Consider the following 23,444-nt stretch of genomic DNA (forward strand, 5'->3'; position numbering starts at 1 on the left):
AAATGTTTTAGAAGAGATTTATGAGGAATTTGAAAAATTGGGTATCAAGTATACTGCTTTGAAAAAGAAAAATTCTTCTTTAACAAACGAAATTGAAATTTTAAGAAAAGAAAGTATCATTTTGAAAGATGAAAATCTTGAATTGAATAAGAAGAAAACCGATTTAGAAAATATTGTTGAAAACTTTACGAATGGAAAAAGAAATTTTGAAAAACTTCTTGGTAGTCAAAGATGTGTTTTTGACAAGGCAGGTTTGGGATATATGCCAAAACAAAAATACAAACCTTATAAAAATTTCTTTGATAATCATTCTACCTCAAAGACTAATATTCAAAATTCTTTTCATAAAAATAATTTTGTCAAAAAAGGATATTATTATAATCATTCAAGTTTTTCATATATGTCACATGCTATTTGTAATTTTTGTAATAGAAATGGTCATAATTATCATACTTGTCCTATTCGAAGAAATCATACAATGACTATTAGGGCCATATGGGTACCTAAAAATCTTGTTTCTTCTAATACTAATAAATAAAGGACCCAAAGAACTTGGGTACCAAGAAAAATCATTTTAATTGTTTTTATAGGTATGCATGAAGTCATCCACAAGCAAAAATAAGTGGTTTTTAGATAGTGGATGTTCAAGACACATGACGGGAGACAAGACTAAGTTCTTTGATCTTAGATCTAAAGAAGAAGGACACGTGACATTTGGAGACAACTCGAAAGGGAAGATCGTGGAAATAGGTAAAATTGGTAATGAATCTTCTCTCATAATTGAAGATGTTCTATTTGTTGAAGGTTTAAAACATAATCTTTTGAGCATAAGTCAATTATGTGATAAAGGATTTACAGTTACTTTTAAAATGGATAAATGCATTATTTTGAATGATCATGATTGTAATATTTGTTTTATTGCTTTTAGAAACAATAATGTTTATACAATTGATTTTGAAGAAATTACCTCACAAGATGCTATTTGCTTGTCAGCTCAAAATGAAACTAGTTGGTTATGGCATAGAAGATTAGGTCATGCCAACATGGAACTTATTTCCAAACTTTCAAAAAATGATCTTGTGAGAGGTTTACCAAAAACATATTTTCTTAAAGACAAAATTTGTGATGCATGTCAATTTGGTAAACAAACAAAAACTTCTTTTAAAACTAAGAAACATATTTCCACTACTAGACCATTGCAACTGATACACATGGATCTTTTTGGACCAAATAGAGTTGCAAGTCTAGGAGGAAAATATTATGCATTTGTTATTGTTGATGATTTCTCTAGATATACTTGGGTCATCTTTCTTGCTCATAAAGATGAGGCACATAATGCCTTTACCAAGTTATGCAAGAGAATTCAAAATGAAAAGGGCTATACTATTTCAAGTATCCGAAGTGATAGGGGAAAAGAGTTTGTTAATAAAAATATTGAAACATTTTGTGATGAAAACGGTTTTATTCATAATTTTTCTGCTCCTTGAACTCCTCAACAAAATGGGGTAGTAGAGAGGAAAAATAGATCTCTTCAAGAGATGGCAAGAACAATGCTCAATGAGAACAACTTGCCTAGTTATTTTTGGGCCGAAGCGGTAAGTACTGCATGTTATGTTATAAATAGAGTTATGTTAAGGTCTAAATTAGATAAAACCCCCTATGAGTTTTGGAATGAGAAAAGGCCCAACATTGGTTACTTTCATGTATTTGGATGCAAATGTTTTATTTTGAATGACAGAGATAATTTAGGCAAGTTTGATGCAAAATCTGATGAAGGTATTTTTCTCGGGTATTCTACTAATAGTAAAGCTTATAGAGTATTCAACAAAAAGACTTTAACTGTACAAGAATCTATGCATGTAGTATTTGATGAATCTAATTCTCCACTCTCCAAGAAATCTATTGATGAAGAAACAGAAGGTATAAATAACACGGAAAGTCTCAATCTCAACAAAGAGAAAGCAATAGAGGAAGTTCAACATGGAGCCATCAGGAAAGATCATCAAAATTTAATACAAGATGCAACCAAACAGTGGAAATTTGTGAAAGATCATCCAGTGGAACAAATTTTGGGAGAACCTTCACAAGGTGTAAGTACTCGATCATCTCTTAGAAATATTTGTAATCATACTGCTTTTCTATCTCAAATTGAACCCAAAAATATTGATGACGCACTTCTTGATGAATCTTGGATTCTAGCTATGCAAGAAGAGTTGAATCAATTTGAAAGAAATGATGTTTGGACACTTGTTCCTAGACCCAAAAATTATACTATTATTGGAACAAAATGGGTTTTTAGAAACAAGAAAGATGAGTTTGGAGTCATTACTAGAAATAAGGCTCGACTTGTAGCCCAAGGTTTTAATCAAGAAGAAGGAATCGATTATGATGAGACATATGCACCTGTCGCAAGATTAGAAGCTATTCGAATGCTACTTGCATATGCTTGTTATAAAGATTTCAAACTTTTTCAAATGGATGTTAAAAGTGCTTTCTTAAATGGTTTTATAAATGAAGAGGTATATGTTGAGCAACCTCCAGGTTTTGAAAATCATATTTCCCCAAATCATGTTTTCAAACTCACAAAAGCACTATATGGACTTAAACAAGCTCCTAGAGCTTGGTACGAGAGACTCAGTGGTTTCTTGATTGAAAAAGGTTTTTCAAGAGGAAAAATCGACACAACTCTTTTCATTAAATATGAAAATGATGATATTCTTTTGATTCAGATTTATGTTGATGATATAATATTCGGTGCTACTAATGAAAATATGTGTCAAGTTTTTGCTAAGACTATGCAGGAAGAATTTGAGATGAGCATGATGGGTGAACTTACATTCTTTCTCGGATTGCAAATTAAGCAAGCAAAAAGTGGGACATTCATTAATCAATCAAAATATATTAAGGAATTACTGAAGAAGTTTGGGATGGAAAATGCTAAGGAAATTGGAACACCAATGAGCCCATCAACTAAACTTGATAAAGATGAATCCGGTAAGCCAGTTGACTCGAAGATATATCGAGGTATGATTGGTAGCTTATTATATTTAACAGCCAGTAGACCAGATATTATGTTTAGTGTGTGCTTATGTGCACGTTTTCAATCATCTCCAAAAGAATCACATTTAATTGCAGTTAAGCGCATTCTTAGATATCTTAGTGGTACAATTAACCTAGGGTTATGGTACCCTAAGCACACATCTTTCGATCTAATCAGCTACACAGATGCAGATTATGCTGGCTGTAAAATAGATCGAAAAAGCACTAGTGGAGCATGCCATTTCTTAGGTCATGCATTAGTTTCCTGGTTTAGTAAAAAACAAAATTCTGTTGCACTATCTACTGCTGAGACAGAATATGTTGCTGCGGGTAGTTGTTGTGCTCAAGTTCTCTACATGAAGCAACAACTTGAAGATTTTAAACTCATGTATAATCACATTCCAATCAAATGTGATAATACAAGTGCTATAAATCTTTCAAAGAACCCTATACAACATTCTAGAACTAAGCATATTGAAATAAGGTATCATTTTCTTCGAGATCATGTGCAAAAAGGTGATATAATGTTAGAGTTCACAAACACACACGATCAGTTAGCAGATATTTTCACAAAACCTTTACCAGAAGATAGATTATGTATGATCAGAAGAGAAATAGGTATGATGCATGCTATGAATATCTCTTAAAAGATAGACCAGAGTCAATAAAAATAGAGATAGATTTTTTTTAATACTTTTACATAAATTTGAGATTCTTAGCCTCATGTTTGAGACGCTCATTCTCTTCATACAATATCATGTCATTCTTATTCATGGGAACCGGCAAGCGGAATGAAGAATCTAATAAAGATTTCAACTGTTTATTCTTCTGCCGAATGATTCCTTCCCTTGTGTGAGACTCTTGAACAATTTGTTGAAGTACAACAATTTGTTCTTTGAGCTTTTCAACTTCGTGATTTTTGGCTTGTAGCCGCTGAGAAAAAGCCACAATAGAGGAAGAGTAGCGAGTCCCAAGACTCACCAAGTCATAAATAGCATCAGAATCTGACTTATTAGTCAGATTATTATTTTCTTGCTGCAACATGACACCAATGGTAGCTGCAGAAAGAACAGGAGGTTGAGATGCAGAATGCCTCATGGATGGATCTAGAGAAATGTTAGAAGAATGAGCCATTGAGAAAAGAATAGAAGGCTTAAAACGAGAATGCTGAAGGAATGCAGATGAATTATAGAGATGAGATGAAAACTTGATGCGGATTAGATGAACTTCAGGACTGATTTTATAGAGATAGCATAAAGAATAAGACAAACTATTTTCTCTTCAAATCTTATTTAGTCAAAAGAAATACAAGATATGCTGGACACACATTGTCAAAAGTTTTCTTACTAAGCCAGCGAGATTAACAGTAGATTGTCCCTATTTTTCTAGTAAACGATGAACCTCTGCTGTTATCTGCCGATGTTGACCTTGTATCTGAACCCTTTCTCGTTCCAGCTCTTCTATTCGTGGTTGCAGATCATGAGCATACCAATCTGCAAATTTTTTCAACTCTTGGTTTTCTTGCTTTAACATTTTATTCTCACTATCCTTATTAGCAAGCTTCTGTCGTAACTCAGATATTTGCATGTTAAGATGATCAATCTCACTCACCCTCGCCATTAACCTTCGAGACATGATCGTAACAGAGGCAGCATATTGATTACTGAGCATTCTTGATTCTGCAATAATCTCAGAATCAGCCTTACTAGAAAAACGGTTCACTGCTCCTATCATGGTATTGACGGCCTCAGGAGAGAAGATTGATGATTGATGCGTCAAGGGTTCCTGATTCAAGTCTGGAACATTAGTGGAAGAGAATTGCTCAGCCATTCTATCGTTGTGGAAAAACAGAACTCAGGTCAAGAAGTGATTATTTTTTTGGCATCCGATAGATGAAAATGATCATTTTTTTATAGAAACTCGGAGCCTTCAATCCCGTTTGTCAACAACATCAGGCGATTGTTTAAATCTTCAGCCGTATTAAATTCATAGAGTTAGGCCTCGAGGCTTTGCAGCACTTGTCGGGTCACGGACGGCTCCATTTTTCAACTATCTACAGTGACTATTAAACGCATCGTTTTCTTCAGTCCATTTTCTTGTTGCGGATCCTTTTTAATGATGCCAAAAGGGGGAGAAGTGTTAGACTAGAACATTAACATTGTTTAAATTGCTAAACTTGTTATATATGCTTGGAATTATATTTATACTTTTGCTTGAAAAACTAACGCATATTTTCAGGGGGAGCTTAAGTATTAATATAGGTTTCAAGTTCTATCAAATATTTGTCATCATCAAAAAGGGGGAGATTGTTGAACTCAAGATTTCAAGTTTCATGTGATTATAAATCTACACATGGATTTTGATGATAACAAATGAATTCAAAGAATAAAGAAGTCTCAAGCTCAAGTTGTCTACACAATGGAGTCAAGCACATCAAGGAAACAAGCATGAGCAAGAAGGGAACAAGTTCACATTAAAATTATAGAGTAATGTTGTAAATCTCTTCAAAATTCGAAATTAGGATTAATGCTCAAAATTAATATTTTATCATAAAGCATTAAAATACATTTTCCACATGTGCATGAATATTTTTGAAAATTAAATTTGAAAATTTTGAAAGATGATTGATTGTCATCTTTTGCATGTGCATGCCTTGATTAAAGGGTTGAACTTTGAAAATATTAAAGATGATTGATTGTCATCTTTCACATGTGCATGTTTTATTTGAATATTTTCAAAAGTGATTGATGCTTTTTTAGACTTATACAAAAAGTAAAAGATTAGGTTTGAATTTTTTGAAAATGAAAGTATGCTCATTTTGTCATATGCCAAAAGTAAAAGATTAGGTTTGATTTTTTTGAAAAAGTGAATGATGTTATCTTTGACAATTGAAAAAGAAGAACCTTTTATTTGAATTCTTTGAAAAAGTGAATGATGTTGTCTTTGACAATTGAAAAAGAAGAACCTTTTATTTGAATTTTTTGAAAAAGTGAATGATGTTGTCTTTGACATGTGAATCTTTTTAAATTTGAATATGAAGTCTCATATGCCTATAAATAGATCATTTGAGAGCTTCACATTTACAACACCAAGAGCATACAACATTCATTCAAAGCTTTCATTCTCTCTTTTCTAAACATTGAGCCTTAATCCTTGTTCATTTTGAGAGATATAGCTTGCGCTGTATTGTTCTTATTTCACTCGTTGAGGAGTGTTTTCTGATAACCTACCCACTATCAGCTTTTGTATCAGAAAAAGGGTGTGTATAACCCTTGTGTGTGTAGAAAGTATTCTACACAGGGAATAGTTGAATCACCACGTGTAAGGTGATTGCAAGTGTAGAGGGTGTTCTACGCGGATCCTTTGTAGCGGTGTTGTTCAAAGGTGTAATAGGTTTCTATCTCCACCTGAAGGAGGTTGAATAGTGAATTTGGGAATCCTCAAGGGGTAGCTTGAGGCGAGGACGTAGGCAGTGGGGCCGAACCTCGTTAACATACTGAGTTTGCTTCTCTCTTACCCTTACTCTTTATATTTATTGTTATTTCATATTTTGTTTATATTTTATATTATATATTTGATTTATAATTGTTATTTTTTTTAATACAACTCAATTCACCCCCCCTCTTGTGTTAGTCATCTGGGCAACAAGTGGTGTTTTTTTGTTGTATTTTTGTTCATTTAGTTTGTTTTAGATAGCAGTAGGAAACATTATCTCTATGATCGAGGGTCCGTAGAATTTGTACTTTACTCCTTGGGAAGGGAAATTGTGTGGACTGTCTTAGACGGTAGTCTAAGACAGAGTTAAGTCTCTCAGACAGTTAGTCTGAAAGCGTTGAACAAGACCTTGTCAGTTACAAAGAAATTTATGAGTTGAAGAACGGGAAAATGTTAGAATTTGACTTGTATTTTATAAATTAACAGTTGTAATTATCCACTTTAATAAATGAATGGAACAATGTTTTACTTTTAAAAAAGAAATAGAAAAAGTGCATCAATCATGATTGGTGCATTTGTCAAAGTGAATGAGGAATGTATTCATTGAAATATTATTTGAGAAGGGGATTTATTTATGATTTGGGAAGCTAGCATGCAACGACAAAGCCAGATGCCCACTCACCTATGTGGTCAAGGTACCTTCCAACCCTTGCTTGCCACATGGGACTAATTGGAGACCCACACATAATGCGGCAGGACGACGGTTGACATGACAAGGGAGAAACTTGCCACCAATACAATGTCTAGTACACCCTTGCACGATTTGCTAGTAGTGGGTGAGGACCACCACGACCGGGTATGTAAACACGTCCCGGGCTTAGGTAGAGCTCTCTTAATACTTTTCTCCTTACATCACATATAAAGAGATAATTTGAACTTAATTGGAAGTGTTCCTCCCCACCCTGAGCCTTTATTTCCTGGGTCTTACCAGTCGAAGGGAGAAACTGCTGAGTTGCCCAAGTTACTAAACACAACATCACTATTATTATCGTTCGTTATTGTCGGTAGAACGATTCAAATCTCAGAATGTCCTCACCCTTCCTGACGCATTTCCGTGCTCTTCTAGCTTGCTTAGGTTGTGATGTTGTGGCCCCGCAAACAGACTGCACGACTACGAAACCTTTGAAGAAGACAATCTTAATGACAGAAAGGAAATGATGTATGACAGAAAGAAGAATGCTCGATGTAAGCATCACGCTCTTCCAATTTTCTACTACCTTTGAATGGCAACAAGCTCACATAAAAATATCGTCTTTCTTTTGTTTTGTTTTTTTTTTTCTTTTATTTATTTATTTATTTTTTTTAGGGACATAGACAGAAACAAATGAATAAATCTTTTACAACCAGAGTAGGCAATACAAAATCTCAGCACACCAATTAGTGCAGAACGCAAACAGGAGCTAAAAAGAATATAACTCATCGAAGACGATTACTCAAAAAGAACTGTAGGAATTCGTGTCCCATCACAATTTGGTTTTGATGAAACTAAACCAGTTTAATTCTTTCGCTTTAGAAGGACAAAGATTATAGTGGATTTATCGGTCTCTGGGTTTAAGAAAAAGGACGACCCTGCAACCTTTTTAGTGTATCTATTAAACAAATCGTCCATGATCTCATTCCCAAAATGCTTAGCAACTTCTCCTTCCAATACGGCTCTCAAGTATAAACTACGCATTGAGGGATTCGGCAGGCTGAGATGCTTCTTCTGGTTATTCAATTTTTCCATTCTCTGAATGCTGAAATGCTCATTTCTTTCTATCAATGCCTTCAGTTCCTTGGGGAAGGTGTAATAAACCGGCAAATTGAAAGAATCCACCTTTGCTTCACCGACCAATCCCTGCAGTTGAAAAAAAAGAAAAAAAAAAAAAAAAAAAAAACGACCATATTTAAGTCTCGGGAAAATGGTGAACCAATACTACACTATCCAATCACACTAGTCACTGAAAAATGGAACTCCAATGACGACCATGTTCAATAGTCGGTGCCAAATTGTATCATATGCAACGTTTCACCCAAGCTTGACCAAAACTTCCCCACTAATGGGGGAGAACTTTGCAGCAATCTCATCTCAAAATGTTGGATAAAGAACAGAAACTTCATTCTCGTATCAATCATCCTAGTTTAAACAAGAAAAACATCGTTTACTTACCACTTTGACCATGTCGATGAGGCAAGATCCTAGAAGTTCCATCTCTGTACCCGTAAATGTGTCAGAATTACTCATGACATCGGGGATGGCAGGTACGAAAAGTGCCAATAGCCCTCCAACAACAAGCTCTTGTGCTCTAGCTGTCAGAAAGGACTCCATGTCCTTGGCAAACCAAGTTGCATAGGCCTCCACAACTTCCCTTGGCGCATTTGTGTAGTGAATCCTCCCTTTATTCCATGCAGGAGAGGCCTCATCCATGACCTGTCTGGGGACCCTCGACAGCCAGTTCAGTGCACAAGAGGAGTGCATAAAATGAAGAGATGCCTTTGGAAACAAGCGACGGTAGAAAGAACCCGGCACCCCAGCTGCAAAGTATTGCCTGTTGGGTGGGAGGGATTTGAAGAGAGTGTTGAAGTCATTGGAGACGTGGTCATTGAAGAACACTAGGAATTCTGAGATCTGAGCGTCTAGTCCTTTTGATTTGTATTTAAGATCAATGGCCTCTAATATGTTTTGCACTGCAATTAAGGCATTGGGTCCTGCAGAACAACCCAAATCCGCTATAAACACTGGGCCTAGAGAAGTAGAATGGGACTCAATGTCGAAGTGATTGGCTATGGCCTCGTTGATCCTTATTTTGGCAGCTTCCACAACTCCTCTCTACATCGCAAGTGCCAAGTATTGATTATTACTTTGAATATTTATCATAATCAAGGACATGATAATCACTATGTATCTCAAAGGAATCCATTAATTCTGAAGTTCTATAACTCAACCGGTCCGCTTGTTGGTAGTTTCTGGGTAATTTTTATCAGTTCGGACGGTATAAATTGGTTTTTCTAGTTCTTCAGATTTCGTAACGTAGTAGATGATTAAAAAAAGACCATCAAACGGCAGTGTGGCTCAAAACAGAAAGGAAAAGAGAAAGAGGTAGGCTGGAATGTTAAAAAGAGTAAAGAGTATTACCTGATAGGAGGAGTTTTGAGCATAGCTGCAAGGGCCCTCGCCTCCATTCATTGCTTTTGATTCAGGTAACGCACGGGTTTTTTCATCCTCCATCTCTCTCCCTCTCAAAAACACACACGGGCTCAAACAAACGCACACCTAGGCTGAAGTGCATGTCTGGTTTTAGAGGTCTGTAGAAGTTAAGAATATGTTCAAGATCAGAGGCAGGACAAGAGATTTGGTGAGTACAAACCCATTTGTAGACGATTAGCCACTTTGATTTACGCTAAATCAATGAATCTTTTTACATCTTTGAAGTAAGAGAGGGTGGGACTGATGTCCTTGATGATGCCAGTACTGACAGTTTAGTCTGTGTAAAGGCTAGAAGTGCATGATGATCGATGCATGCACTTTGTGATCGGTGAGAAATTCAGTCATCAAGAAATAATTCTCATCCATTTTTGTCGGCAGAGAGATTCAATTCCCAGACTGACCTTGGCCCCTCGATCGTGACGCCTTAATTCCCTGCTCTTCCATCTTGCTTTATAGATTGTAATGCCGTAGTACCTGTAAACGCTGCGTACGTAGGACAAGAAACCTGGGAAGAAGAAGACAACTTTGGGTGGCTGATTAATGCGATAGAAAGAAAAATCTTACAGAATTTTGGCCACTGTCAGTGCCCTTGAAAAGAACAATTCAAAGGTAGTAGGAAACTGGCAAAGAGTGGTGCATCTTATCGACCTTAATTTCAGATTGCGAGGTTTGATATTGTCCATATGCGACCAAAGAGTTTTGAGGTCTAACTTCAGGAATTCTGCCTCATTCTAGATGCATCTGGTACTCCCAATTAATCCAGACTATATGTGCTAACTTTAAGACCCACATATTAGGAAGATAAACACTGGAAAGTCTCCATAATGATTCTGTGGCTCCAAGTCACTTTCCTTCATCTGGAATTCTGGCTTTAGCTGTCGAGGTCATTTCCACCATTCATTGTGAATTATCTTCCTAGAGCTTTATCTTAGTCAGAATGTTGCATAGTCGACTCTCACATGTAAAAATAATGTGTAAATGATGGGTGAGCTTTGAGACAGTAGGAGAGTGGTAAAAGCAAACCAGCCTTTATCTTAGACAAAGTCAAACCAACTTATTCAAATTGCTGATCAGAAATATCCGCATTTTCTCAATTTTCATCAAATAGCTTTCAGCAGGGATGGTTTCCAGCTAAAGCATCAATCGATCTGACAAAATCCAGTCAATTTAGGAAAGCTCTATTTCTATTAAAATATAAAGATCAACACCACAAAAAAGATTGTATTCGCTGCACTTCGCGATCCGAGGTAAAAATATATCGTGTTTATTTGAAGTGGTAATGCCAGAGTAAAGCAATACTGTCATGGCCACGCAAAGAATTAGCGCAATGCATTCTGTCAACAGAGTAAAATAATGGAGTAGTTCATGATACATTTTGGACTGAATACATGGTGATTACAAAACCATGCATGGCCATCCCACAGAACCTCAGAAATATCTGAAAGAAACAATTTTGTAACTTAGTTCAATATTCATCTATGCGCAATTCCACATAATGAAACCATTTCCAGTTAATCCATTTGCACTATTTCACTCCAGGCAAATACCATTTTCCTTTAGTTTTTTATCCCTATACTATTTACAAATGATACATCACAAAGTGAACGAGGACCAACAAAACCCAGCAAAGAAAAAAAGTGACTTGATTCAACTTTTCATGGTTTATGTTGTGCAAAGATGGATGTAGGGACTGCTTGGCGAGGAGACAGAGCTTTGCCATTCACAAGAACTTGTTCCAAGAAATCAACACGAATTGACTTGAACTGGTAATGCTGCCAGAATGGACTCATTATTTAACTTGGATACATGAATAAAAGGAAAAAGAAAATTTTGAAGTTATTCATTAAGTAGACAATATAACATTACATGAAGTATGCAAGTTAGTTTTTATATCTACAAACAAAAAAGCAAGAACAGAAAAAATATTCCGAAAGAAAGTACCTTTCCCTTCCAAGAAAAATCAATATAACGATAATAAGGTTCCAATAAAGATAGCTGATCTCCTTCTTTGATCTGTAAGGATAGTAAGGATAAGGTTCAGTTCTAATACTAGTTTCACAAAATGAGCAACAGAGGGAAACATGTGTTTGCAAAATATATCTAGGGTTGAGGACAAATCAATGTATTGAATAATTTTTGGACTACAATTTCTTGACCCTATCCATGATCAATTATTAAAAATCTCCAGATTCATAGGATGGCTAGCAGTAAGCATGGGAAGCCAGGAACTAAAGGAAAAATCAGTAGAAACCCATATGCTTAACCACACGGGTACACATAGGCAACAACAAAAATACAAGTGCTCATACTTTCGTAGAGTGCAATGAAATATAGATATCTTCCTCGGGATAAAATATTGACAACAATCAGCGGACATTTCAGGGACGGCTTTGAGAGCAAATGCAAACTCCATAGTTGTCTTAACTACATAAGTGAATTTGGCTGATATAGCAATGGAACAGAAAAGTTGATCTAATGGTGAATCAAGAAACTTTTGACTTGGCCAGGAGAGACAATTACCTATAGAACAGAAGTGTTCCACTTTTTTTTTTAATTAAAAAAACCTTTCTTCAATTACAATTACTAAGATTCTTAATCATTATTATTAATAGCAGTAGCAGTAGTCCTAGAAGTAGTTAAGTTTAATGGGAATTAATGGAGTGTTTCCTAAGATCTAATAATATATCTTCATACAGGAAAATGAACTGCAGAAAATTAAAAAAGAAAGAAAACGGAAGAAGAAGAATAAATCTGCACATGATGAGAAGAAGCTTTAGACATAGTTATGCAGAAGAAATTAGTGAGGCAACGGGGTGCTTCAATCCCCAATCCCCCTCTCAAAAATATATATATAGAAAAGAGAAGAAAAAAAATGAAGAAAGTAGAAAAGAGACAAATTTTGGCAGCTAATCTTACCGCATCATTGCGTGTACCATAGAGTGACAGAATGAAGCATATTTGATTTGAATCACATACCAGGTAGTATCTGCAAAAATGAAAACAATTTTTATTCATCGGTAAAAAAAAGAAAACAAAATTGGGGGCGTGTGTGACATTTAAAATTTTAGTGCTGTCACACAGAAAACTTACAGGGGAGCAACACCTTCATGCTTAATGAAGAATACCACTTTCCCTACTACTGCCACTGCTTTGTTCAGACCCTCCACCAGAAGATCTATAGTGGCTTGTTTGTATGAGGAACTCACTTTCAAACACAAAAGCAGACAAGAAATAAAGAAAATAAAAATCAGGCTCACTCATCCACAATCAACCACAAACTTAAACACATGGAGAACTCAGGAACAGTACAATTAACAGCTCCCAGTGATGATGCTAAAGATGCAAGTCGCTTAGCTCGAGCATGTCCCTGAAAAGAAAACTTTTGTAAGAACTAGTTGCATCTTTGTCGTTAGATCTTCTACTGACCTCAGAAAGACAATATGTTGCTAGAAGTGAAAGTATATACTAAAGAATTTTCTTGACTTATTGACTGCTTCTGTGAATAAATGTCCATGGCAAAAATTGTCAACATCTTGAACATGCTTCTGAATACCGTTTCATAGTCTCAGCACATTGTGGAATAATGGAGAAAAGAATACTAATTGTTGTCGAGAAGAAAAGTGAAAACCTCTGCTCTCTCCACAATATCCTTAAAGATCTCTCTAGTTAGGGCGCTTTCAGAGCACCGAAATTGAGTCTCGGCCACCAAACCAAAACCACTAGATTTATTTATTTTTTGATTGCTATATAAAACTTCTATGACATCGATAGGCATAGCCCAAGAACATGGGGACCAACCACTAGATTTAGATAAATACTAAATTAACATATTGCTACATTTACAAATAGATGAATTACCCTCAACATATTCTCCAACTTGTCAAGAAGGTTAACCATCTTTTGAACCTCCTCTCCAGCATTAAGACCAGGATCCTTCAAAGCAGCAGCTTCAAATCCTCTGAGGGCCCTCTCATAGTTCTCTAAATATTTATTTACCTGAAAACAGAAATCCCATCTGTTTAATGTAAATAACATAACAGACAAAATCCTTGTATTCTTCATGTGGTTGTTGTTGCTGTTAGTCAATAGGACAAAGTATCTGTTGATGATAAGCCAGGAACTTGTGTGCTTGACGAGCACAGTAGCTAATAAAATAAAATTAGATAGGAATCTTAGTATGCTGAAATAAGGTAAATGCCGCAGGTCTTCAGCCATAAGAGTGTTTTTGTTTCCAGTGAAGAAGCTAGGAATCAAATCAAGGAGGGGCTGAAATGCACTTAAAGTTTTGTAGGTCCACAAAATATTTTTTCATGAGTAAAAAAGTTCTTTGGAGCCACAATTGAAGTAACAAAAGAATACCCTAAAAAGCTCTCTTAATGCCCCCTAGTTTCATCCTGCTCGTTTCTATGAAAAGAGAATCTTGGTCATTTCTCTTTTAGCCAGCAGCTGTTCAGAATTCAGATGTCTCTAGAAACTTTTGTTAGCCTGTCTGGTCTTGATCAGCTCTCACAGGTTTCAATAGGTAGGAGTCTTAGCTTAAATGGCCAAGCAATTTCGCTGGGATCCTAGCTTGCATGCAAGCTCTTTTGACCTTTACATATCACATATTACCGTATCTTGTAAGGATGATGAAAAACTATGTTTAGATTGCCATGATATATTGTGTGGAGTGATGCCATATGCTGGTTGTGTGGTGCATTCTCCGTCAGATGTGATGCCTATGTTTGTTCTATTTTTGTTTACCTTTTCTTCTACATAGTTTTTTTTTTTTTTAATTAGTAAAATGATTGTATTAATAAGAATAGGCATAGCCCAAGTACACAAGATGGTATACAAAAGGTAACACCTATCTAGGAAGAAGCAATAGAAACAAGAAAATCATGAACATCGAGGCCATTAAAATCTATAGCTATGGCCCATAGAAATAAAGTCCTAATAAAAAGAGATCTAAGTTCCTCTATCATGCGCTCCTTGTCTTTGAATGTCCGGTTATTTTGCTCTTGCCACAAGCATCACAGAATATAGATAGGAACCATCTTCCACACAACTTTGATTTGTGGAATATTTCCTAAGTCTATCCAGTTGGCCAACAATGCAACCACTATGGCGGGCATTACCCAAGCTAGCCCTAATCTACAAAACACTTCAGAGGAAATCACGATGAAGTTTCTCAATCCGAGTCGCCACACTTGTTGGAATTGGGAATAGAGATAGGAAGTATGTTGGTAAATTATACAGGGTACTCTTGATTAAGGTGATTTTGCCACCTTTTGACAAGTACATTCTCTTCCAACGTGTCAATTTATGTTCTATCTTCACTCAATCACTATATCCCAGATTGATTTAGCCCTTGAGGCAGCCCCCAACGGAAGGCCAAGGTAACTCATGGGAAGAAAGGAAACCTTACATCCAAGAGTGTTAGTCAACTGCTAGATGTTACGAACATTGCCAACTGGCACTAGTTCTGTGATTTCTCAAAGTTAACTTTCAAACTTGATGCGACTTCAAAGCAGAGTAGAAGTGCTCTCAGTGCTCGAATCTGGTTTTGGTTTGCCTCACAAAATATTAGTATATCATCTACAAACAACAAGTGAGAAATGTTAAAGAGTACCCCTATTGGGGTCACCAACCATGAATTTTGCCACAAAACCATTAGTAACCAAAGCCGAGATCATTTTACTAGGTGCCTCCATGACAATGATAGGGGAGTGGGGACGGATCCCCTTGTCTTAGGCCTCAAGAACTATTAAAGAAACCAACTGGACTGCCATTCACCGAGATTGAAAACTTCACCATTGATATACATCATCTTTCCCCAAATCCACACCTCCCAAGTAAAGTAACACCTAGTCCATCAAGCTTTGGCCACCACCCCTCTTGCTCAGTAAGCATGTGTTCAAAAAAATAAGCAACATATTCTCGAATCATAGGGGCATCCATACAATCCACATCATCTATATTCAGCATCTCAATGTTATTAGTTCTCCTATAAGAGTTAGCCACTCTATGAAAGAACTTCGTACTTTGATCCCCTTTTTTCAACCACAAAGCTCTTAATTTTTGGTGACAAGAGATCTCCTCTAATAAGGTAACCCTCTCTAATTCTAAGACCAACTCTGATTTCCAGGATAGTTCTTCTAAGATAAGGACCCGGCCCTCCTGTATCCTCTCTAACTGTTGTAGCTCCTCCAACATGGATTTCTCATGTTCACCTATATCATCAAAGGGTGGAGTATTCCAAAGTTTTAAATCTTTTTTTTAAAGCTTTCAATTTTCCTGCAAAGATGAAACTAAGGATACCATGAATCTAATATGAAGACCACCATTGCCTATCCCTGTCCACAAAACCTTCAAGTTTCAACCACAAATTTTCAAATTTAAAGTATTGATGCCCTTCTTGGATACCACCACAATCCAACAATATAGGAAAATGATGCGAACAAAGACGAGGCAGCCTCTTTTGACATACATCCAGATAGTTAAATGAAAATCTAGACCATATCTAATTATTAGATCATGTCTGATTATTAGACCACGTGAATGTTCTCCCCACGAAAGGAATGTCCACCAAACTCAAATAAAAATACACTCCAAGAATTCTATCATTACTAGTCACATCCTACTTTCGCCTGAACGTTTGCCTGGGAACCTTAAAACATTAAAATCCCAACCTATGCACCATGGTACCTCCAGCTAATTCCTCACATAAAAGTCTTCTGCTGCTGTCCAAATTCAGCCCATAAATACCACCAAAAGCCCACAAGAAATTGTCTTCCACACTCTTAAAGGAATTTTCTACTGTGTATTCCCCTAAGAATTCCTCCATTTTCTTCACCACTCTTCATTCCTATATCACTAGAACACCTCTTGAAGCCTCATCCAATGCAAGATAAGCCCAACCCACATATGTACAACTCCAAATACTTCAAACAATTCTTCTTGGAATAGATTTCAACTTATTTTCCTGTCCACCTTCCACTCATGAAGCAAATCTTATATACGAAAACGCTTATTGGCCTCGTTGAGCCCTCGAACATTCCAAAACAATTTTTGGCTTTATAAAGAAGAAGCTAGCCCCTTCCTTTTGGATCTTTCTTAGCTTGAGTTGCCCTCATAATTTAGAGACCATGTAAGTCTCTTTAACTCCCTCTGTTTTTTGGAACCAAATTTCTTAAGCTAAGCATGACCCACTTCAATGGCAATAAGAAAAGATATAAATTGTTCCTCCAATCCTCACACTCCATCCCCACATAATATTGAATTTCCTTCACCTTATGTAGTATCCAATCAAAAACACTAGACTGACTTGGTAACATACAGTTTAGGGGTATGGGTTCTCCATCTCTAGTAGTCCACTGTGAATCTATCAACGTCCCCTTTTCCTCCTCCACAAAGAGATTCCTACCCTCCCATTTAGAGGGGCCCTACATTGGGATAAGCATCTGTGAGGACCCCTCAACAACTTCCCCTTCACTTCCAGGGAAGGAATAGGCATCGAAGCAAGCATCATGACCTTCTTCAGTTTGTTGTCAAGCCTTCGCTAGATGAGGTACCACTTCCCTGCTACTTGTTGGCATTTTCTGGCCAAGATGTGCTGGAGATCTAACATTTTCTGGTAAAGAAACATCCAGAGCCCTAACGGAAATAGCTTCCGATGACTCCTCCATTGTCACTATAACCCTCTGGGCCACCGTCGGGTGTCCCTCTGCCGGTTCCGAAGCCTTTTCTAGCAAGGATGCTAGACTCCAGCCAGTAGAGGGCCATGGGTCACCCCCCTCTCTAATCCTCCACACGGCCTGGGTCCTAAACCTTTCCTTTCTTCCATTTTGTCTCACGGGCTAAGGCCCAAAGGAGTAGCCCACCCGTTCTATTGTTGTGCTCTACGAGGTCCATGAAGGCTACTGAGATTCTCCAAACTAGTTGCCATGCTGGGTCCAATAACATCTGAGCCTAGTCCCATTTGAACCCTTTTGAGCTGCCCATCTAAAGCTCTATTAATCTCCAAGCCCAAGCCTATACCAAGTCCACTGATTTCCCAGCCCACGTCCGTATCTCTTTTTTCCTCATCACACCTTATCAAATAATCCACTATGTCCTGAAGTACACCCATTTGTGCCTTCACGTCCGGTAGCATACTATGTGCACCCCCCTCTGCCAGGCTTGCCATTGCCACCCTTCCACTGTGCAGTGAATCTAACAGCGGTAAGAGGAGCTTTGCCCAACCCATGCCCATTTCCCTGACTTGCAAAGGCTCTTCTTCGAGCCTTCACGTTGCCGCAGCCTCTGCCCCTATTTTCATGGGGATTGCACCGACTCCAGAGCCTCCCTATAGGAGCGATTCTGCAACTGAAGCACTACCACCAATGGCCTCAAAGCTACCCCTCCGCTGTTGTGGCTTTTGCCTCTCCCTTCGTATGTGAACTCCCACAGCGCCTCCATCATCCTCTTCTATCCCTTCCCCTCCATATCTTTTGGTAGGAAGATAAGGTTGCGCCTGCTACCACCACCATATTCCACTATTTCCATGAAACAACTGTGAGTATTTGGGCAACGATGTGATCCCCATCCCTTACCATGGTGTGGAAGTCATTTTTTACTCCTTTCATACAGTCCTCCAATGCTTTAGCAAGCCAATGAACCGTGGACAACCCCAATCTCAGCTTGTTCAACACCTTCCAGCTTCTCTCAGTAATAAGCAAAAAGCTTCCCTCCTTTGATAACGAAAGAACCTTTGATTCTATCACTAAGTGTTTTGAAAATCCCATCGTAATCACACCTAACAACTATAAATTCAATCTTAATCTCACCACTACAGACCACCAAACGTCATCAGAGAGAAAAAAAAAATGGAAACTTTTCATCAACTTGTATGGAGAGAAAAAGTCATCCCACTGTCAAATTACCATCCTCCTTTATTTTCCCTCAATTTCCCTCAGATCCTGAATTACCTCACAGGATTGTGCTGAAACAAGGAGCCTCCATCCGCTTTTGAAATCTGATCTGCAGTCCTACATCACCTAGATCTCAGACCAGACTTATATCTAAAATGGCTCTTTTAGCAATGAATCTAATCTTTAACTATCCCATGCCATCCATACCTTATTTCTTTGGGCCTCTGCAATTGTTCTTCATCAGGAAAATTTTCATGATTTTCTTGTTTCCTTTTCTAGCTCCTAGCTTGTAATTAGGTTTTCTCTCTTGTATACTCCTTATCTACTTGGGCTATGCCTAATAACTTGTTCTAGTAAAAAAAAAAATTATATATTAAAAAAAACTATCCCGCACCATATTACACATACTATTATCCTTTTCTCTATATATAGGTCTTATCACAACTCTGTCTGTGACACAAAAGACCTGTCCCTCAAAATCATCACTCAAATACAAACACTAGATCATTGTATTTTCTCTGTTTCATACATAGGTGTCCTCACAAGACTTGAGATCCTAGTTCTTTATCCCATCCAACTTTCACTTAAACCAAATTGAGCTCTTCCTAGAGAGAGAGAGAGAGTACATTCGTGATGGAGAGAAAGGAAGGACAGAATCCCCACCAACATGACCAAGAATATAAAGGAAAAGACAGAGAGAGATTGCAACTCACAGTAGCATTGTTAAAATAAAGGTCTGGATTGGACTTCATTCTTTCATCTTTCTCCTGAAATATTATCAAAAAATGATATTACAACACAAGAAATGAAAGGGAAACAACCCTTGTATATTATAGTATAAGAGAAAATTCAACAAGATTGGCAACCAAAATCATGAGAAAGGACCAGAAAATGCCTAAGAGAAGCCCTTACTCTGGAGACTTACAGCATTTTGGTATGCTTTCAAAGACTGCAGAAGTTTGCTGTGATCCCAAGCTCCGGTCACGAAGAAACTGGTGAGGCATGCATTTCCTAGGTTGTCTGTGCATAAGACGAAACCATTAAGATTTTCAACAGAGATGGAATCAACCAAACGTCAGTATGCTTTTTAATAAAATAAATAAGCAAGTAAACCAGCAGCTTAAATGTACATGAGACATCATACTTTAAGCCAGAATAAAGACTACCAGATATAAAGTCATTACGCCTTCTAGAATGCATTGCAACATGCCACATGTATATCACATTTGAAGATCTATATATTGTGCAAATTATGGATTTTATAGGAAGTCTTACACCAAGAATTCCCATCCTTGACGTCCAAAGTAATAGCTTCCTTTGCATGATGGATGCTTTCCTCAATAAGTTCTGCCTCATTCTCAGTTCCTTTAAAAGGGGAAATTTTGTAAGCTTAATGACACATAGATATTGAAGGCCAAAATAAAGTTCTTAACTTATGTATAGCTTTTCACAAGAGGGTGCAGTAGGAGAGGTATGTTTTTATCCTCAACCTACTATACCTATTTTCCTAACCCTCTCCCCCTCCAAAAAACAATCCAAACAAGAGAGAGAGAAGTGTAATCATCAGATTTGTCACCATTAAACTCCAATATGAAAGAAGAATCTATATATCAACTTCAGCTAATTAAGAATGGAGAAGCATTAATTGTAATCAGGGTACAATTCAATTCTCCAACTTAAGGTTTATCGTGGCATATAGCAGAGAAAAAGAATCCTTATCCAAAAGATTCCTGCTGTTTACTGGAAAATAGGATAAATAGGTAACATGGAAAAGTGCTGTGCCTTGAGCCATTCGTCTTTCAAGCATGGATAACTGACAAAGTATTTTTTTGTTAGGACCCTGCATGAGACAAATTATAATGATCTATCAGAAACTGATGTGGAAGCACAAGGGATGACTGATTATAAGAAAAACAGAACTTCAATATAAGTGATGACCTTGCTTAATGCAAGAGTGAAGCAGTTCTTTGCTGCAGATAGATCTTCCTTCTTCCAAATGCAGTTGCCTAAACACAGCCAAGCATCTGCAAGAGATGGATTCAATTTAACCTGGAACAGGGAACAGCCAAAATTGAAAGAGGAACTTCAGCCTGAGCACTAAAATGGGTTACAGTATTGAAACTAACAATTTATGTTTTTTTTTTTATTGGTAAACAAGATTTTTGAAAACCAACAATTTCTTCTCACTCACAGCTTTTGAGAGATGATCCTCTGCTTCTTTCCTATAGTCTGGAAATACATCCAATATTTTTCCTCTCAGATATTCATATGCTGCACGCTGCATGGGCAATTTCCTTTGTTCTGCCCAATGACACAATAATGTCTCAAATAGACTCAAATGAGACATAAATATAGATTAGCAAAGAATGAATAATAATGGCAAATTCCCGAAGTACTAATCTATAGTCAGCTGTATCATTGGCAGAAGCAATCTAGAGTGCTATAACAAGTGCAGATGCACAGCATAAGAGGTTATGCACAAGCAAATGCCAACTTCTTCTGCTCATCTTATATTCGCAATGCAATCATTTGTTTCAATTCCACATCCAACTGCCTATGGCTCCTATGGACAGATGCACCCATATAATCATAAATAGAACTACTGATAAAAAGCTATGATATGATAACCTATTTACTCAAGGCTTCCTAAATGGTTAGACCTATAAAAAGAGGGGACACTATGTTACAGAATTTCCAGTCATTGCCAGAAGGGGGGAAGACTTAACACAATATTATCTTGAGAGAATGAACGGAAAGCTATGGAGAAACCCCTTCTATACATGGGAAAAAAAGCACTCGAAATGTATTAAAGGCTCAACCATTGATCCAAAAGCCCTAGGACAGTTGGATACTAGTTTAGTTAAACTTTTAACCCTCAGCATTATAACATTCCACCACACTTTCAAATGCAATGTCCACGGCGGCCTACTCTATTGACACTGACTAAGTAGTATTTTTATGCGCACTTTAATGTTGTGGTTTTCAGCCATTATACTTGATGGAAACAATGTCCATGATTTTCTTTCCTTAGCTAGAATGTAATTAGGTGTCTCTTTTGTATACTTCCTGTTTACACGGGCTATGTCTTCTTCATTCGTATGAATAAAATTCTCTTATTACTTATAAAAAAAAAAGTAACCCTTTCCCTCTTGGCGGCTTCACTCATCTATTAGTATTCAATGACTTAACACTATGCTCATACATAGTATCAAAGCATTTTAATCTAACATATCGACCACCCCCTTCGTAATGTTCCTGTTCTGATACAAATTGTTAAAATCTTAACCATTGATCCAAAAGGCTTAAGACTGTTGAATTTGGTTAAATCTTTAACCCTCAACAGCATAACAAAATGATGCAACAAATAAGAGGGAAAGATTTTTTTTTTTATTTTTTTATTATCACTAAACAAGAATTTTATTGATGAGAGAAGAGTAAAACAAATTTAAAAAATGGACAACATATGTTACTTCTTTATGAGTTTTTGATCCACTAGACCCCAAAGGCGTCAACAAAATTTACGTACTCTAGTAGATTTTATTTCTCAATTCTCTTAAGTTCTTAACTCATTTTTTCCCAGTTTCTCGACCATTGACCCTATTCCGGTTTCGTCCTTATTACGATGCAATATTAAAATAATCAAGCTTGGCATTCCATACCAAACTCAGTAGTGCAAATCCCAAGATAGCATGCTTGAATAGCTAACAATGTTAACTATGCTTGAATAGCATTCTTGCAACCTCATAAGTCCTTTTACACAAAAGTTTGTCTATGTTTGTTTTAGAGGATTCCTTCTTTCAACTTTCAAAAGCGAAACAGCAGGGTGTGCCCAGTCCAAAGATTCATTTTTCACCCTTTTTCCTATTTCTCAGCAATCAAAGGCGTATAATACCAGGAAATTTTTGCGATATTGAAAAAAATAAAAATGAATGCTTGCGGTTGAAATGAAAAGAGGAATAACCTGGAGGAACAGAATCGAGGAGCTTGAGAGCAAGATCGGATTCTGTTTGCAGTTTGGAGATTTTCTCATCTGGGTTTGCAGGAAAATAAGTTTCCCGAATGTGGTAAAGCTCTTCAGCTGCGATAGTGGCTTTGGCCATGGGATCTTGTTCTGCTTGGTTGCTCATCTCCCAGTGAGAATGCGCACCGCGGAGAGAGACGAAGGTGGCGATGGAGAGATAATCCGAGAGTATGCCCGAAATGACCCGTTTCTTACTGCCCGAGGAATTGCGGCCTTACGGGATCATTAAACGGCGTCGTGCAACTTTAAATACTGGTGCATCTCAAGCCACTCAAATATATATATTTTAAGATTTTTGCCTTAAAAAGTATTTAAAATAACAATTTTGGAGTCCAACACAAGGTTTGTTACTCATGATTCCCATCCTCAAATATCCCATCTTTTTTTTAGACAATTGTGGAAGATTTGGAAATGCTAAAAATGTTTGAACAAAGAGAAAATATTTCTTTCCTTATCCATCTGATTTGTTATCTGCTATATACCTAATTTTCTTTTTTCTTATGATAAATTAGCAGCTTAGTGGAGGCTATAGATTTCATACTTGAATGAAGATGAATCAAGAAACACATCATTATCGCTGCGCTTGTCTTCGTACTAGGAGAAATATATAACTAACAAAATCGAGCTTCAACCGTGCAAATGTGATATTATTCATTCAAAAAGTGCCTGCTTAACATCTCCTTCAACAAACCATCTAATCATACTATGTGAATAAGGTTTATGAATGTCGTTCCTCCTCCCTAAAAGAAAATGAACTCAGAAAAAAGAATCTAGAAAAAAGAAAATCTCAGCACTCAAAAGAAAAAAAAAA

At 36.9% G+C, this 23,444-nt stretch overlaps 2 protein-coding genes across 6 annotated transcripts; both read right to left on the reverse strand.

Annotated features, from left to right (window-relative positions):
• Positions 1–7,851: 7,851 nt before the first annotated feature.
• On the reverse strand, positions 7,852–10,789 carry LOC122309866 (loganic acid O-methyltransferase-like). 3 transcript variants are annotated; one of them, XM_043123597.1, is made up of 4 exons: positions 10,123–10,789; positions 9,650–9,819; positions 8,684–9,343; positions 7,852–8,371 (listed from the first exon to the last, which is right to left on the reverse strand). In XM_043123597.1, exons 2-4 carry the CDS (start codon positions 9,740–9,742, stop codon positions 8,030–8,032), a joined length of 1,095 nt encoding a protein of 364 aa, XP_042979531.1. In that variant the 5' UTR covers positions 9,743–9,819; positions 10,123–10,789; the 3' UTR covers positions 7,852–8,029. The 3 variants fall into 3 exon arrangements, with proteins under 3 accessions (XP_042979531.1, XP_042979532.1, XP_042979530.1); XM_043123598.1 differs by lacking the exon at positions 10,123–10,789 and adding an exon at positions 9,882–10,116 and having other exon boundaries at positions 9,650–9,792; XM_043123596.1 differs by lacking the exon at positions 10,123–10,789 and having other exon boundaries at positions 9,650–10,116.
• A 236-nt stretch (positions 10,790–11,025) lies between these two features.
• On the reverse strand, positions 11,026–22,870 carry LOC122309865 (tetratricopeptide repeat protein 5-like). Of its 3 annotated transcripts, none has more exons than XM_043123594.1 (13): positions 22,574–22,870; positions 20,804–20,913; positions 20,551–20,661; positions 20,395–20,452; positions 19,888–19,977; positions 19,538–19,632; positions 19,326–19,379; positions 13,580–13,717; positions 13,031–13,088; positions 12,812–12,926; positions 12,638–12,707; positions 11,663–11,734; positions 11,026–11,484 (listed from the first exon to the last, which is right to left on the reverse strand). In XM_043123594.1, the coding sequence occupies exons 1-13, from the start codon at positions 22,737–22,739 to the stop codon at positions 11,377–11,379; spliced, it is 1,245 nt and encodes a 414-aa protein (XP_042979528.1). In that variant the 5' UTR covers positions 22,740–22,870; the 3' UTR covers positions 11,026–11,376. The 3 variants fall into 3 exon arrangements, with proteins under 3 accessions (XP_042979528.1, XP_042979529.1, XP_042979527.1); XM_043123595.1 differs by having other exon boundaries at positions 11,026–11,518; XM_043123593.1 differs by having other exon boundaries at positions 11,026–11,493; positions 22,574–22,868.
• Positions 22,871–23,444: the final 574 nt, after the last annotated feature.

The sequence above is a fragment of the Carya illinoinensis genome, chromosome 5, assembly GCF_018687715.1.
Source record: "Carya illinoinensis cultivar Pawnee chromosome 5, C.illinoinensisPawnee_v1, whole genome shotgun sequence".
Taxonomy (NCBI): Eukaryota; Viridiplantae; Streptophyta; class Magnoliopsida; order Fagales; family Juglandaceae; genus Carya; species Carya illinoinensis.

What these genes read in the sequence shown, in the direction of transcription:
- LOC122309866 (XM_043123597.1), bottom strand. Translation starts at nt 9,742, where the DNA reads ATGGAGGATGAAAAAACCCGTGCGTTACCTGAATCAAAAGCAATGAAT. An exon ending in CTCAAAACTCCTCCTATCAG is followed by an intron (nt 9,344 to 9,649) that starts GTAATACTCTTT and finishes CTTGCGATGTAG; the next exon opens with AGAGGAGTTGTGGAAGCTGC. An exon ending in TCATCGACATGGTCAAAGTG is followed by an intron (nt 8,372 to 8,683) that starts GTAAGTAAACGA and finishes TTTCAACTGCAG; the next exon opens with GGATTGGTCGGTGAAGCAAA.
- LOC122309865 (XM_043123593.1), bottom strand. Translation starts at nt 22,739, where the DNA reads ATGAGCAACCAAGCAGAACAAGATCCCATGGCCAAAGCCACTATCGCA. An exon ending in TGAAAGACGAATGGCTCAAG is followed by an intron (nt 19,978 to 20,394) that starts GCACAGCACTTT and finishes CCCCTTTTAAAG; the next exon opens with GAACTGAGAATGAGGCAGAA. An exon ending in ATCACTGGGAGCTGTTAATT is followed by an intron (nt 12,927 to 13,030) that starts GTACTGTTCCTG and finishes TGTGTTTGAAAG; the next exon opens with TGAGTTCCTCATACAAACAA.